Source organism: Otolemur garnettii, unplaced genomic scaffold, assembly GCF_000181295.1.
Source record: "Otolemur garnettii isolate 467f Iridium unplaced genomic scaffold, OtoGar3 scaffold00011, whole genome shotgun sequence".
NCBI classification, from domain to species: domain Eukaryota; kingdom Metazoa; phylum Chordata; class Mammalia; order Primates; family Galagidae; genus Otolemur; species Otolemur garnettii.
Window position 1 is genome coordinate 4,020,560 of NW_003852406.1, and position 17,185 is coordinate 4,037,744.

Consider the following 17,185-nt stretch of genomic DNA (forward strand, 5'->3'; position numbering starts at 1 on the left):
ACCACCATGAAATAATGACAGAAATTTAGAATGTGGCATTTCCTGTAAGATAACTGACCTGGTCTCTTCAAAAGGTCAGTGTCACTGCGAGAAGGAGCAGGAGGGACCCTGTTCTTTCAACCTGCCTGTTCATTTGAAAATTTTCTTAATAGAAAGTTGGTGGGGGGGAAATTTTGTCAATCATTAAAATCAAAATTCCCTTTTCTATATCCTCAACTCCCTTGACCCTCTCCTTACTTTGTCGTGGTTACCTGGTAAAACCCCAGCTTTAACTAAATCCAATTTTTAGCTTACCCTGTGTTTGTACCTGGCAGCTGAATTGAGACGAGAAGAAAAAGAAAAATCACCCGCATATACATGTGCGTGTATGAGCACACACGCTGACGGGTCTAAGTTAAGTTCAAGGGGGCCTTTAGTGCAGCTGGCAATTCTACTACATCTCCATAGTCCATGGAGACTTTCTAGATGATTCTTACATCCCTCCTACTCAAGCCCAGCTGAAGACTTGATTTCCTATTTTCTTGAGAAAACAGAAACAATTACAAAAGAACTTCCACAAGCCCTAACCACCAGGGTCTGTGCTCATATATTCAACCTTCCCTCCTGTTACTATGAATGAACTTCCATGTCCCTGTTCAAGGCCAACCCCTCCACCACTTGTCCCCTGGGACTTCCTCACAGCTCACTTGGTTCACCCCTTCTTTTTCCTCCATTAACAGTTTTCTCTGTAATTGACTATTCCCCACCACAACTCGCACGCTGGAATTCCTCCTGTTTTAAAAATCAGAACTTCTTTGACTTTTAAAGTTCCACACGTCTCTCTCTAGCTACTGGCTCATTTCCTGCTTCCTTTCTGGAAAACTCCTTGGAAGTGTCATCTCTACTTGGCTGCCTCTGATTCTTCCCCACTTTTTCTTTTCTCTGGTCAGACTTTCGCCCCCATTGAAGCTGCTCTTGTCACAGTCACCCCTGACCTCCCTGTTGCTAAATGCAATGCTCAAGACTCCACGCATTCACTTGGCCCATCGGCCACAGTTTCCTCCTCCCTGACAAGCATTCTTCTCCCGGTTCTCCTTTCCCTGGCTATTCCTTCTCCGTCTCCTATGGTAGTTCCTGACTGCCTTAACTGGAAGGTCTCAAGGCTCAGTCTTCCCTACTCAACATCAGAGAGTACTCAGAGGTGTGCGAACCATGTCAAAGGACATGTCTGAAGTAGAAACCACATTTCAGGAAACAACGTCCTCATTCGTCTGGGTATTCAAGGAAAAACTGAGCAGCACCTTGACTCTTTTATTCTCTCGCACCCCACGTACAATCTATCAGTAAGTCTTGCTGGCTTTACGTTCAAAATATGCCCAGAATTTCACCTCACCATCTTACCACCTCTACTGCTCTTGCCTAACTGGTCTCCCTGCCCCCATCCCTTGTCCCTTACACCTGTTCTCAGCAGAGCCCTGCTCAGACTCTGCAGGGGCTTTCCGTTCCATGCAGGGGAAAAGCCAGAGTTGTTACATGCCCCCAAGGCATGACGTGGTTTGGTGCCCTATTACTCTCTAACCTCAGCTCCACTATTCTTCCACTCAGCCTCTCTGGTAACCTTGTCCATCTTTGAATATTGCAGACAGGCTCCCACCGCAGGACCAGTGCACTTGCTGTTCCTTCTGCCTAGAATGCTTTTCCTCCCCATGGCTGCATGGCTTCCTTCCTCACTTCCCCTTGGCCTTCATTCAAATGCTCTCTTCTCAATGTGGCCTGCCCCACCACCTGTTCACAATGGCACCCCCATCCCTACAACTGGTCCTTCCCCGTCCTCCTTCCCTGCTGTTTTTCTGTATAGCAGTGACCAACTGAGAGCACTGAATCTGGAAACTTAGATGGGCCTTGCAGGCCTCTATCACTTTAGCAAAGAAAGTCCCACATCTGAGAAACCCTCTGGTCCCAGGCAAACTGAGACAGTTGGTCACCCTCCTGATATACAATGTATTTTATTTGTTCATTGTTACCACAATGACAATATATTGCTCCATGAAGGTAGGGACTTACTCACTGAACTGTTCATTGCTGTATTCCAGAGCCTAGAATGATACCTGATGCGCATAGCAAGCTCTCCATATTTAATGAATGAATGGAGAGTCAATAATGACTATTATAACTCAGACTATGCTTAGCATATAATGACTTCTCAACCTATGTTGAGAGAATAAGTGAACGAGTCCCCTGTAAATTTACACATTAAGTCAGACGTGCAAATACAACCCTATCAGTATGTTCATTGCTAACATATGCAAATATAGCCCTCATTAGCACGTTAATCACAAATTCCCCTTTATGGGTGTTACTCAAATTCTTTTTCTTTTTTTTCTCATGACAAAACTAATATATAAACATATAGGGGATACAAAGTGCCATCCCAGCATCTGTAGACCTCATTAATTCAGAGTGTAGCCGCTGGGGAATGTACACATGTGCATAAGCTGCCCAGATGGCCCTCACGGCCAAGCCCCAGGGACGCTGGTTTCTGGTTCCTCCCCGATGTTCTGCAGCCCCCACCACTTTGGGACGAAGCTGGTTGGAAAAGTTGGACCATAATCTCTACAGACTTGTAGTGGCTACAGCCCTCAAACTTTTCAAAAGAAAAAGAAATCTGGCAAACTATTCAAATAAAAATAAAAAGCTTTTCTGAGGTCCGATGGGGTCTTTTCAAGAGGTACGGGTAGTTCTGGAAGGGACTTGAAGAGCCAGCAAGGAGAGGAGATGGGGACAAACATGTCCTATTCCTGCAGGGAGCCTTTAACAGCAAAATTGAGCTGCTCTGAGGCAATTAAGGAGAACACAAAGACTCCAACAAGTGAAAAGCCTGAGAGGACAGGGCGGGAAAGAACTGGGAGAGCTGGGGTGGGGGAAGGGCAGGTGGGTCGTGTCCACATCTTAACATGAACTGGCACCTGACTCGCCAGGGTCATTGGGATCACTTACCTAATTAAGACAAGCAAAATGGTCAGATGCCCCTGACTGAAACAAGACTCTTACTTCAGGAATTGTCTTTGGGCATCCCTGGTGACCTCGGAATCTAGTATTTAAGTATCTAGTATCCAAGCGTGACTTGTGTCCTGGTGTTCTGGCCCTTTCTCAAGCCTGTCATTCCTCACGGCAATTCTGATCTTATGCCACCAGCACCTTAGATAATTCCCACCCTGCTTGGCCTTTCCTCTAACCCCAGGGAGAGGCCCTCCTGCCCCAGAAGCTTCTTGTTTCACCCCTCCCTCTACATGAGAATCCCTCAAGCTCTGTAGCACACTGGCATCTCCTGGCCAGCTTTGAGCACCACTGATGCTGGGTCCCAGCCCCAGAGATGCTGATCTAAAAGTTGGGGTGTGCCCATCCCTCCCCCTTCCCCATAACTCCCACCCCTGAAAGAAAGTTTCACAATGTACATTGCTGCTACAAATAGCTACTTGCAAAGCATCACATTAAGCTGCTTTTTCTCTTTAAGTTCTTTCTTTGGTTCTTTTTGATGTTTACTTGTAGACAAGAGCAAAATCTTAGGAAAGCAGAAAAGATAACACCTCTTCCTAACCTGCTTTGTCAAAACTCAAATCATCTAGAGTCTAAGTTTCCAGATTCACGGCTCTCAGATTCTGAATAATTTTCCAAATCTCCCGAGTTCTCGATCCACGTACCCCTGGCTTCAATTCAAGCCAGACCTAATTATTCTGCCTGCAGTGTTATATTTTTACTGGAGAACGCTCACCTTCAGTTCTGCAGCAAAAATACAGCCTTAGAAACTAAGATGTTAAGATAGCAAAATCAGTTTAGTGTTTTAAACAGAAAAACCCCCAGCCTCAACTCAAAAAGTTTCTCCGATTATGTACAGACTCACTTGCTAATAATGAGCGTTTCCTCTCCACTTATCCAGACTCTCATGAATTCTCCATACATCTTGTTGTAGTAGTTGCAGGCACTGCCTATCCCCATCCACAGGAATCTGCCATGGGAGATGAGGGGCCCAATTCCCAAGCAGTAGCCAGGACCTAGGAAAGTCATCAGATCGCAATCAGCATTTTAGCAACACCAAAAATGGCGACTGCTTCGAGTTACTACTGGTTTTTTTTGTATATATATATATAGTTTAAGAGCTACTGTTCTTTTATAATTAAATGTTCTTTATATTTACATCTTCTGGTGTGTATCCGTGAAACACGAATAAAGTGATTTAAAACAAGATAAACCATGCTGAACATGAGGCTCTTCCCTCCTCCACAGGTGATAAGTAGTTCAGTATCCACGTAACAGGCGTTCCGTTTGATCTCAATCATTGCAGTCTGAAGGAACTGGGCGTACATGCTAATTTCTTCCCATTCTAGTCTATGTCAATGAGTTTCAAATACAAGTCAATTGGTCCATCTGGTGACAAGCTAGCTGATGATCTGTTTGGCTACCTGGTTTTGGCTGAAAATGTTTTGGTTTGAATGCCCCAGGTGATGGGACGGGTGAGTAAGGAAAGGGCTGTCGTTTTAGAGAAATCCTTTTAACTAAGAGAAACAAGGTCTGCAGAGAGCAGGTCAGTCTAAGAACATCCATTTCTCTTTCTCCCTGAAAAGGGACTCAGCTTAAGAAAAAGCTCTTAAGTTAAATCTCATTAAGCAAAAAAAGCTAAGAATTGAGGAATTAGGCAATGAGTCAGCGCAGCGTCTAGACTAGAGTCCCATGATCTGGTTTTAGTCAAGAGTCGCGTCCTCTCATGTCATCACTCATGTGTAGGATTGCAGAATCTGTAAAGAAAGGGAACAACCGGGGAATCTGATGTCGCTTGTAACAGAGAACAAACTTGGCAGCTTGATTTTACTGGAGGTGGTAAAAATTTAGATAAAAAAATATTTTTGGAATAATTTTAGGAATTGTATTATAAAGCAGTAATTATACTAAGTAAGTCTGCTTTGATTCCATTCGGTCAGTGAAATAGTTCCGAAGCCAAAACACACCTAACTGTAGAGACGGCATTCTCATCCTCAGAGCAAGAGTTGTGTAATTAGTGTGAACTTTTGCTTGAGTCACCTGAATCAATACTTTAGTCCCAAATGCAGCAAACAATGTTTAGTCTTTCCTTTCCAATAGCTGAGTCAATATGAATAAGACTACCAGCTCTTTTTTTCTCTGTGAAGAGAAGATTTTTATTAATATCTGCAGAACTCAAGTACTGTCAAAGGGTTATTAATCTTGTAATTATTTTAAAAATCCTACATTATGCAGTCAATGACTGACTTTATAGTAAAATAATCCCATTAAGTTCTTTTAAAGATGATTGCATTAATGTAGACAGCTATGATTTAATAAAAAAAAAAAGTTCTTTTAAAGATTTACTCAAGCAGATTTGATTGAATATGTAATTCCTTAAAATATCATCAGATAGGTTAACCTTTAATCAACTAAAATATGCATAATAAAATCCTTCAAATGTTTCCTGAATAAATTTTAAAAATTAATTAGGCTTGGACGGTACCTGCGGCTCAAAAGGGTAGAGCACCGGCCTCATATGCCGGAGGTGGCGGGTTCAAACCCAGACCTGGCCAAAAACTGAAAAAAAAAATTAGGCTTGAGCATACAATATAAAGGGTGAAGTTTTAAATGCCATCTTCATTTAGGGTGTTTTAGGTTGCACTTACATTTTGATTAAAAAAAGGGAAAATACCATAAAATATACATTCGATCCACACAAGGTCAAATGTCTAGTTATTTGGCAATAAATTTACTCAATAAATATTTACTTACTTAATACACCAGCCCTGTGAGAAACAAAGACATACAAATAAAAGATTGCACCTTTTCATCTTTTTTTCTAAAAGATTGGCAGAAATCTTAAGATCTGGGAACTGCTATTCAAATTTAAAATATGAAAGAACAGAGCTGAATCTACTTCCTAAGGAAGATTCTGATGAACCCTGTGCTTCAGATGAGAACCTGAGTGTTCTAACTACAAGACAACCAGAGTTTGGGGTCCTTAGTGATCAATTTTATGTCCCCTTAATTCATCCAACAAACACTTGCTGAGGCCCTACTAGGTAGAGACACAGCTTCAGGTTATGGACTGGAAGTGTTATGATAAGGATAATGGTAAGGTGACCAGACGTCCCACTTTTGGCGGGACAGTCCTGATTTTTAACAAATTGTCCCACGTCCCACAGTGTTTTAAAAAAGTCCCAATTTTTGGAAAGAATGCACGTCAAGCTAGGGAATGGTGGGAGAACGGGAAGGGAATATATGGTTTGGGGCTGCCATGTGGCTATTTCGCCAGGATATGAGTTTTACATTATTTTTGTTAATTTTATAATGTTAAACTTTAATAATAACAATTGTTGATCAGTTGTCAGAATTTGACAAGAAATATGCCAAAAAATAAAATAATACTATATATATTTTTTAATGTATTATATTTGTAAATTGTACTTATGTTGAAATTAAAAAATATATATTACAATACTATTTTTGCGTTCTATGAAAATTTTTGTTGCTCCATATAGACCAAATTTTTAATTAAGAACCCCACCCCATCCCCGGTCAATGGTGTCCCGCTTTACCAATGTTCAAATCTGGTCACCTTAGATAATGGTGCCATCAGAATTCCCAGGGCAGGAGAGGAGAGGATGTGAAAAATAATTACACAAATCCAGTCATTTTGACACCATGTCCTCTTTTCATTTACACGTATATCTTAAACCCCCCAGCCAGAGAAAAGAATGCCTTCAGAAGGTGGGAACTTTGGTAAGATATTAGGGAACTATCACAAAGCTGCTCTTTACTTTCCGGATCCGGGAACGTTTATCTGGGCATGGGGAGACTGTGGAGTCTCTTTCTCTGCCTAAGAGGAGCAGTAAATATGTCACTGGATTTTTGTGTGGAGACAGTCTCCTCCCAAACTGGAGACACCCCCAGATGCCTACAAATGGAAGAATTGGCCCTTAAACCATGAGACATTCGTGTAATTCAATACCATATAGCAACGAAAACTGAACTACAGCTGCATGCCACGTTGTGGCTGGGTCTTAGAAACAGGGTATCTAGTAAAAGGAGTGAGACAGAAGAACAAAGAACCTGTGATTTGATTGCTAAAACGTTTAAAACCAGGCAAAATGAACCTACATTGTCTGGGAATATGAAATTGGGTGGCAAAACTCTCCAAAAGCAAGGAGTTATCATCACAAAACCCGGGAACATGGGAGAGAGCACGAGTGAAAAGGCACGCGTCGAGCTTCTAGAATGGGGCTAACCTTCTATTTCTTGTCCTGGACCGTGATGGCAAACTTATCATCAGACTGCACACTTTGGGGTGAAGTATTTCCTTAAGGGGGAAAAAGAGGAATGTGTTGTAATGTCCTTTCCCTGGCGCCCTGCTCTGGGGATGGGGGTACCGGGGCAGAGTACAGCACCTGGGAGGAGGAGCCCCATGCAAGGTTGGGGGTGGCTGTGTGTCCTTACAGAAGTGGGAGCTGCCAGGTGCCAGGCAACTGTGAGTCCTAAACACTGATCAGTGTACTGGGCAATTTCTCAAAACTGAAGCATACTAACTTCCCATGAGGATGATTCTTTCCTCCCCCAGACTCTCATAGCCCCCTCCCTGGCACTAAGTTATCTGCTCATGAGTGCCCCTGCCCACCTTTGCCACTTGGATGTAACCCCCCCGCCCAGGGCAGATGCATCTCTTCCCTCCTTGCACACCTCCCACCTACCTCCCCCCCAAGCACCTGACACAGCAGGGCTCTCAGTGAGGAGGGATTGAAGAAGCTTGGACAAGAGCCCCAGTTTTATCACTTACTAGCTGCACGACATCTACCTACCCTTTGAGCCTCAGTTTTTTAATCTGCAAAATAGGCACAAATACACTAACCTCACCAGAGACAATGGGCATGAAACTGCTTTGTGAATTGTAACTTACTCAAGGGCTTTTAATCATTGCACCTTCTCAATTCCCTTCAGCTTTCAGTGACCCCCAGCTTTCCCCCAACCTCCAAAATCGAGAACTCAGAGAGCCATTGATTGAAGGGAGCTGGCAGGAGTCCAGGAGCATTTATCAGCAAGAACCAGCCTACTAGCTCATCCGCCTACATCCTGCCAGCAACCATAGGTTCACAGTCTGTGCCACACTAGAAGATTCGAACCAGACCTTAAATGCTTTCAAAGCATGAAACTAGAAACTCCCTCGCTAGCAAAATGATGGGCCCCAGGCTTTGGACTGCCTGCTGGTCCTCCTGCACTCCCACTTTCCTTCTAGTGGGGAGGCTGACAAGCCGTTTCCCTTCTCTGGGCTTTAGCTCTTTACTTGGACAATGAGGAGTTTGAACTCCACAACTTCTCGGACTGGTTGTAACACTTTGCCTGGGCAAAGCAGATCTCCTCTCTGGGTCTCAGTTTCCCCTGCTATCAAATAAAAGGCTCAGTTCTCAAACTTGGCTGCGCATGAAAAATCACGTGGGGAGATTTTTTTAAAAATACCAACCCTGGGGGCCTACCTCAGACAGGGCTCAGAATCACTGTACTATGTGACCTGACTGTCATGTATGCCAGCAAGAAGTCCCCAGTCCTGAAGCAATGAACAGAGAGAGGTGCTGTCTAGACTCCTGATCCAGAGCCACAGGAAAGCCAGTTCTCACGTTGGCCCTTCAGAGCCCAACCCCCCTCGCTCAAAGGTCCAATGAAATTCCACCAGAGCTTGATGCAGAAGCAACTGGGGAAACTTCTTAAAAATGCATGTTTCTAGGCCTGGAGAGTCTGATTCAAAACATCTGGGGCAGGTCCCAGGCATCTGAAATTCTAACAAGCTTCTGCATCCTGGGTGATTCTTTATATATACTACAAGTTTGAGAACTTGTGGGATGCATGATGGGGCAAGGCTGAAGTCTCTCTCCTTTCGAGATTCTCTGATAATACAGATGAATTGGACTATAACACCTGAGCTGATGAAGGGGAAGAAGAGGAAAAAGCATCTGGCCTCTACCACACACACACACCTCTCCCCACCATTCATTGACCCTGACCTAGGAGCCCTCTATGGCAGGAGGGGGCTGGTGAAGGAAGTTCAAGTTAAAGACTGGGGGAGAGTCAGCCCTCAGCTCTGAGCCTCCCTTCTTGGGAGATGACCCTGTCAGGGAGCAGAGAATGAGATTAACTAAATGTTCCATTAAAGTGGGCATTAAAGTAATCTAAAACATCAGGCTGAATCAGCCTAAGAGACAGGCAATTATCTGGAAAATTTTAAAAAGAATTTGGACACAGAGCATTTTGTACCAGCCCCACACTCCCACTCTCGGTCACACCTGTGATGAGGCCCACCATATGTACAGATGTGTGATAACTGTGCTCTGGAAATGAAGCCTCCTCAGATATCTTATGGACTGGGGAACAGATGTCTGCCATGAGAAATTTTCACTAAAAACTAAAGAAAAGCCTGAAATTGCCAATACTTCTGAGTTAATCTAATATCTGACAATTCCAGCGTTGCTTGTAGTGGGGTGCTGGGGTTTTCTATTGGCATTATCTGGATAACTCTACCGTTCCCTACTTTCGACTGGCCCACGGACCTTATTGAAGATTCTGTCAGGGTTTGACGTTCCAAGGGCACTGCTGTGGCCCCCATTCTTTTCCCACTGCCTGGGCTCCAGTCAGCCCTTCTGATGGCACCACCATCACCACATGGCCAAAAATAAAAGGAAAGGAAGAGTGGGATCAAGAGAAGAGATAAATACAAGCCAGTGCAGGGTGGCTGCCCAGGTGAAGCAAAGTGGAAGGGAGAAGGAAAGGAGTAGGGAAGGCATTTCAGAGACGTTTTCACCTTCAGAGCAACACCGGGATGGATTGCAACCAAAAATGAATAACAACAAGAACAAAACCCCTGGCATTTTACCTTGCTCCCCCCACAACTCAAGCTTGTTTTAAGGGGGACTTGTGCCAAGTCCACTTTCTCAAAGCAGAGGGCAGATTGGAAGGGACCCTCTAAAATATTTTTAAAATCCTTCCATTTAAAATGGGCAGGTCATCGGTCTAGAAGTTTCCACTTGAATCCCCATGTGCTAACACCACTTAGTCTTCTGCGATCTTCTCTTTTCTCTTTTGTGAAATTTTCTTTGCCATCGTGGACAAAAAGCCCAGGGAAGCAATCTCCTTAGACCCCGGAATAAATGACTGACTTACCTGGTATTGAGGATGTACCTTCATAATTCCAAACCAGGAGAAGGAAGCTGGTGAGCAGCAGGATGGGCATGGTGGCGGACGGCATGACATCAGGCACCATGCTGGTGATGTTGTAATGCATGGGGTTCAGCATTTCCAAAACCATCTTTGGTTCTTTGACCTCAGAGGAAGCAATTTAGAGGCCTGTGGAAATCAAAGGGGCAGAAGAATCAGAGAATCCCCGAGAGGTTCACCTACGACTCCTGTTCCTTCAGAGGAACACAGGATTCACATGGCATTTTATACTGTGATCAGACACTCAGACAAGACAACTATGTGGTTACAAGTCAAAACAACAAGCCCAAGAGAGATCTCTTGGCTTGAATTACAGCATTTCTGACCTTGGTAGAGTCTCAGGTTCATTTAGACACTTGGTCTGATAGAACCTTATCATCCTGCCCTTGAGTGGGTAGTGACGTGGATTCCCAATTAAGGGCCAAATTTCTTACCCAAAATATGAGAAAATAAAGCTCAATCCAGAGATAGACTTATTTCATGACTTCGTCAGCAGGTTTGTTTGTTTTTTTGTTTTTTTTTTTTTTTGACAATCTTATCCCCTTGAAGCCAAATCAATTTAAAACAAAAACGAAAAAGGAAAAACTAAGTAATCCTCCAGCCCCCTTCCTTGATCGAAATTACTTCCCTCCAATAGTAAGTTTTTCCAGCACCAGCATGAGGTTCTTGGGCATCCTTGAGGTATTCTCAGGGCCTCCCCATTAAGGCTGTTTATTGAATTCAAAGTAAGTCACTCAGGGCTTTCTCTTGTGCCTTTAAAATCTCTTGCACCTCAGGCTGGATTAAGTATCATGCATGGGGGCCAACATCAGAAGTAGTAGGCAAAAAAAGAACAGGAGAGGAAGAATGAAGGGAGAGGAGAAAGAAAAGGATTGGGGAGGGAGAAGATAGAGGGGCGAGGCAGAAAATGGCCCCAGCAGTGTGCCCAGGCGCTGCTCACAACCTCATCTCCAAAGGAGCCACCTTTCTGTGTGAGACAATTTTCAGGTAGATTTGCTGGTTCTACTGTGTTTTTCAACGATATGCCCTTGAGTTTCTTCAGTCACATTTTGCAATTTCTTTATTCTTAGAAGAGAGTGTCAGGGATGGTAATTTGTAACTGAAAGAGTGGAGGTTAAACAAACTTGTACAGTGAGAAAAGTTTCCATCAAATGCATTTTCCAGTAGCAGATGGCAATGCCCCAAGGTTTGCCTTTTCTTAGAAAGTGCCAGAAGTTTTGAGGAACTGCAATGGCTCTGAAATAGACTTTGAGTTTCACCTACCGATAAAGTTCTAGAATCCCTATCCAAGGTTTCAAATTGGATCTCAGGGCTGGGCACGGTGGCTCATACCTGTATTCCTAGCACACTGGTTGGTCAGGGCAGGAAGATTGCTTGACTCAGGAGTTTGAGACCAGTCTGAGCAAGAGTGATATCCTGTCTCTACTGAAAACAGCCAGGTGTTGTGGTGGGTGCCCATAGTCCCAGCTACTTGGGAGGCTGAGGCAAGAGGATCACTTGAGCCCAGGAGTTTGAGGTTGCTGTGCACTATGATGTCACCGCACTCTACCCAGGGTGACAGAGTGAGACTCTGTCTCAAACAAAACAAAACAAAACAAAAAACCCTGGATTTCAGGGGCTCTGTGAATTTCCTGAACTGCTGCATAAAATGTTGTATCCAGCTCATGTGTAATTTTGGAGGGGAAAAAGATGATTGCTTTCATCAGATGCTTAAGGAATATGTAACGTTTCTCCCCTTATCTGTATGAGATCTTAAATATTCAATCAAAGATATTTCTCCAACCACAGAAATTTCATAATTCGTCCAGTTGCTTCATCATTTTATTCATTCTATTACTCCATAATTTAAATAGCCATTAGTACTCAGAGCAAGTAACTGAAAACGACTTTGCTCATGGTGAGCTTTTTGTTGTTGTTGCTGTTGTTGTTTTTTAATATATGAAGTTGGGATTAAAAAGTCATCATTGTGTCTTGTTATCTGGTTCCTTTGTTAATGAGTAGCTACCTTGAACGAGCTTTTTTTTTTTTTTTTTTAGGTTTTTGATTTCCAGAGTGGAATTTTACATCATTCTGAGCAAGTGCTGGGTGACTTTCTGACAGCCACGACTCTTGAAGATTCTATCAATATGGAGGAAACCTGAAACCATTTTTCAAAGCACAAATGAGGGAAGTTAAGTGTTTATGACAAAAAGGATGAAGATGCCCCGAAGGAAGTGCTGCTAGCAAATAAATGTCACACTAAAGGAACTCAGAGAGATTTCACCTTGAAAGCAGAAAGTATAAGATATTGGAAGCTGATGCAAATTTGTAAAAGAGTATGGCAGTTCACCAAGGCATAGGCGAGATGCTCCCTCAGGATCGTATGTTATATGAGGAGAAGAAGGCAAGAACCGTTCAGATACCCAGGGTAAGTTTTTCTATTTTTCAAAGGAAGAAAACACTTTGAAACGTGCACTGTTTTTTAATGTTTTAAATTACTGTGTGCTGAAATATTTGCTTTACTATTTCTTTTTTGCTCTCCTCTATACGCTGAAAACCTATAGAGAGAATTTTTAATAGTCTGGCAAGGAAATAAATATCACAGAACAATCCTAATTTTTCTCCTGATTTTGAAGACTGGTTTCCATACTTTCAGCCTGCATCACTGCTGTTATAGTCCTGCACCTCCGAGCAAAGTGAGGACTGTCTATACTTTTAGTGGAGCTAAGAAGCCTGGGTTCCCATCTTCCTCAAAAACATGTCGTAAAGACCCCCAACACAAGCACCATTTAAAGACCCCAAAGGATAAGATTTTTTTTTTAACACACAACATTTGCCATTTGCCAGATATTGCTCCAAGCACTTTACAAATGTCAAGCCATATATCTTCACAACAACCTGTGAGCTAAGTATAATTAACCTCGTTTTACAGATGAGGAAACTGAGGCTGAAGAGGGGTTAGTAGCTTGCCCTAGGACACCCAACTCGTATGTGTTGGAGCTGGGGTGGGCACCTAGGTGGGCTGTCTCCAGAGCCCATGAGCTTAATCGTGTCATGTCACTACCTCCCATGGGATTCATTTAGTCTCTGCATCCGGGTACTTTTCAATTGTTCTGTGTAAGGATTAAGTTTTACGGACCTCTGAATGCCATAGCTGGAAAGATCCTCTGAGAGCTTCTCCTGATTTCACGTTGGTTTCCCCATTCATTAGGACCCTCTAATGGGCCATAGGTAAGTTGAACAGAATAATAGTACAGGAAAATAGTAAGGCCCTAGAAGTTCATTGAGGTTGCCTAGGTGTCCCCTCTGCCAGTGACATCCTCTCCTTACTTCCCAACATACCTATAAATGCGCGCAGCCCTCAAGTGCTATGTGACTTCAAGGGCCACATCAGATGCCTGGGTCCCCACTGCCATTTGAGGGTCATCTCCTCAGGTCCTGCTATTATTGTTTTCAGGATAGTCTTTGCCTCCCCCAGGATCCCAGGCTGGCCTGGCACCAAGCAGGGGCTCTGGCCACCTGATGGACCAGGCCTGTGCGCCAGTGCTGGCGGCACCACAAATGTCTTGACTAACGCCTTCATTTAATGCCCCACCAGCCTCAGGAAGAGGAAATGCTAGTCCTGCAGCAAAAGTACTCAGCCCCAGTCAGGCTCAAGGCCTACGGGGACACAGCAAAGCCTTGGTGTCCTGGTGACCCTGAGGTCTGGACACTTCCTGGGCCCCACAGTGCCAGAAGGGACTCCCAGATGGCCTGGTATAGCCCTGACCTTCCTCAGGGAAGGGAGGCAGCCCTTGGCCTTGCAGAAGTGCTGCCTGGTCTGGCTAGATCCTATTAAATCCTACCTTTTAACATGGGGATGACTTGTCCAATAGGGCAATGACCGCAGCCACTCTGGGCCTGATGGCCAGGTGCCAAGCCTGAGCTCCCCCTAATTCTCTCCAGCACACCTGGGCCATCCCTCTCTTATGCCCCCACTTCAGAGGAAATGAAACCCAGGCACAGTGGTTCTCCCTGCTGTACCCTCTGCTTCGGTTCCCTAGGAGCTGACTCTTAGAGCCAGCACTAGGAGCAAGACAGTTGTGGCCTTGACCGCAGGGGCTAACATGGTCTTAAAGGGAGAGGTATAGACCTTTATGGAACAGTTCCCCCAATTAAGTGAGAACTTCCAGTTAGGGACAGGAGGGCTTATGGTTGGAGATCACTTTGTTCCAAGAGGAATGGGGGCAGTTGCTGAGTGGTGTGGGGGACAGGACAGGGCGAGGGATGCTAATAAGCAGAAAGATCAGCAAAGGGCAGAGAGAAGGCTGGTGATGGGGGCTCAAGGAGCAGGGGGCAGTGTAGGGTACCCTGGAGTGGGAGGCAGTCAGACATAATACTTGTGTAAATTCTACAGGCCGTGGAAAAGATGTTGGAATTGATCCTAAGAGAAATAAGAAGCCATTGAAGGGCTTTCAGCTGAGGTCAACACATGCGTATGTGTGTTTTCAAAATCTAAATCACCCTGGCTGCAGTGGAAAAATAGCATATGGGGCGCTGGGTGTCAGGAGAAGAGAGACCAGCTGGGAGTCTTCCATAGTTCTTTGGGCAGGAGTGGGGGCTGCTGTGGTCTTGGGGGGTGGAAATGGAGGCAAGTAGACAGGTCAGGAGACCTCTGGAGTTTGAACTGACAAGACTGAGTCATGATTTAAATCCAGTGACATAGGGGGAGAGGATGGTGGCACTGTTCCCCGAGCGAGGACCAGTTTCAAGGGGTGGGATCCTCACTCAGGTTTTAGAAATTCTGAGTTTAAGGAATTGGTGACACATCATAGTGGTGACGTCCAGTAGGCCCCTGGTGATGAAGCCAGTCGCTCAGCGGGGAGGTCTGAGCTATATAGAAGCTCACTACCATGTGGGGAGAAATTAAATCCTGGGCAAGGAAAAACACCATTCCTGGAGACTCTAGAGCCTGAGGAGGCATCGAAATTTACTGACAGAGGAGCGGAAAAAAAAACCTGGGGAGAAAAGCTGAATTTACAAGGAAGGCAGGGGAGGAGTGGCCCGGGGGAGCGGAAGACCAGAAGCAGCGGGCTGCGGCCCAGGCGGGGTGTTAGTGAGGATGAGGACGCAGGGAAGGTGCAAGTCCCAGTGTCTGCAAAAGGCGGGGGCCTCCAGAAAGCTTTTTGTTTTTCTTTATAAGATTATAGGACTTGTTATTCTGTTTTACGTACAAGAGGGGCAAACAACGAGGCTATAATGTCAATAGTCTTTTGAAAAGGGTGGGTAAGATCCATTGGCTACAGCAACGTTCCACCTAATGCTGTATATGAGTCGTGGCTCATTCCTTTCAACAGCCTTACAGAAGACGTTCACACTACTCCCCCATCTCACAGAAAACCCAGCCTCAGAGCGTCAAAGCTAGCGGCGCAGGGGGCAGCTGAGCACCCGTCTGCCTGCCTGACCTGGAAGCCCATCCTCTTACCCCAGACTGCTTCTGCTCACTACAGGTCTATTGCCTTTCCTGGCTTCTGTGATACCAGCTTCTCTTTGTTTGCCTTCTACGTCGCTGATCTCTCTTCTTTTTCTTCCAAACAAATAACCCACGCCCACTGCTTCCATTTCCTTTCTACCCATTTCCTCTTACCTCCTGGCTCCTGCCTCATCACACCAAAGACACCTATGGCTAAGCAGTGACAAGTGACCTTTCTACTGCACAATCTGTGCCGTAGAAACAATCTGTCTTTGTTCTTCTTGATCCCGTTCTCTGGCCGTCCCTCCTCCTATCTGTCCTCCTGTGGCCCTTGTGGCAGGCCTCTCCTTTTCCTCCACTCCTGTTCTTTCTCCTCCTTCAGCCCCCACACTTGAGCATTTCCTCGGCCTAAGGGCTTGCCCTATCTGCTTCACACTCCTTGTGAGAACTCATTATTACTTTCCCTGTCTTCAGTTCTCACCTCGGTGGGGGTGCCCCCCATTTCAGTGGCCTAGGGAGCACCCCCACTTAACCACCTCACCATTGCTCCACAACTGGGTCTAGAACTAAGCCCCTCTCTCCTCCCCAGCCTTCTTAAATTAACACTCACACTCACCATCCCAGTCATGCAACTTCAAGCCTCTGGTGGTTTTCACTTCCTCTCCCTCCTCAGTCTCCTACACACAGCCCTCCCCTATTCCACCCAAGCCATGTCCAGTTGCAGAGTTCTAGGGATAGCTCCAGGAAATCTATTGTCCCTTTCTCAAAGAACTTTCTGAATTTACCTTCACCTCTGGCTTATACCTTAATTTTTATAATGAATCTTAACCCTACCCATTTCTCTCTTCAGGATCAAAGCCTATTCCCAGTGGTCACTTGACGGCAAACCCATATCTTCCTCTGGACTCTGGCTAAAAATTGCCCCATCTCCAATCTGATTATTTTCAAAAGCCTCTTGTAAAATATCTGGGGATTCCTGGTGGACCCTCAATCTCTCTTGGCAGTTCCAAGCTCTAATGACTTCAAGGGCTGCACAGGTGACATGATGAGGATAGGGCATGAACGTTATAAAGCCCCGCCTTCCTCTCAGAGTACCGGGCTTGATGCCAAACAAAACTGCTCTATCCATGAGCCCAGGCTGGACTCCTGCCCATTTGCAACCTTTACTCAGGCCAGTGCAACCTTTATGGAGCCACACACCGGGAACTAGTCATCTGTGTCCTTTGGTTAGTGCCGCTGTGAGGCCAGACTCTGCAGCTCACTCGGGGGGGACTTTATAAGATCAGCCATATGAAAGTCACTCTTTTATCTAAAGAAGGGATAGTGTCAAGTAATACAAGTAAAATCATTTCTCTTTTTGACTTGGAGGTATTTTTGTAAGTTTCCTCAAATCTCTTAAAGATTTGAGATTTGCCTCCTTTGGTTTCCTCTCCAGCTAGAAGGCAAATTCCCCAGGATAAGGATCTGCATCTCTCTACTTTCCCCACTCTATCCCACTTCTAGAACAGTGCCCAGGGC

The 17,185-nt window shown here is 44.9% G+C and overlaps 1 protein-coding gene across 1 annotated transcript in view; it reads right to left on the reverse strand.

The window, feature by feature from the left end:
* Positions 1–17,185, reverse strand: part of LOC100950881 (aromatase) — a 103,255-nt gene that overhangs the window by 16,454 nt on the left and 69,616 nt on the right. Inside the window, exons 2-3 of the mRNA XM_003784355.3 lie at positions 10,183–10,365; positions 3,881–4,031 (exon numbers count right to left, since the gene is read on the reverse strand). Of these exons, the coding sequence (XP_003784403.1) occupies positions 3,881–4,031; positions 10,183–10,327 (296 nt within the window). The 5' untranslated portion in view covers positions 10,328–10,365. The remainder of the gene's footprint in view (positions 1–3,880; positions 4,032–10,182; positions 10,366–17,185) is intronic.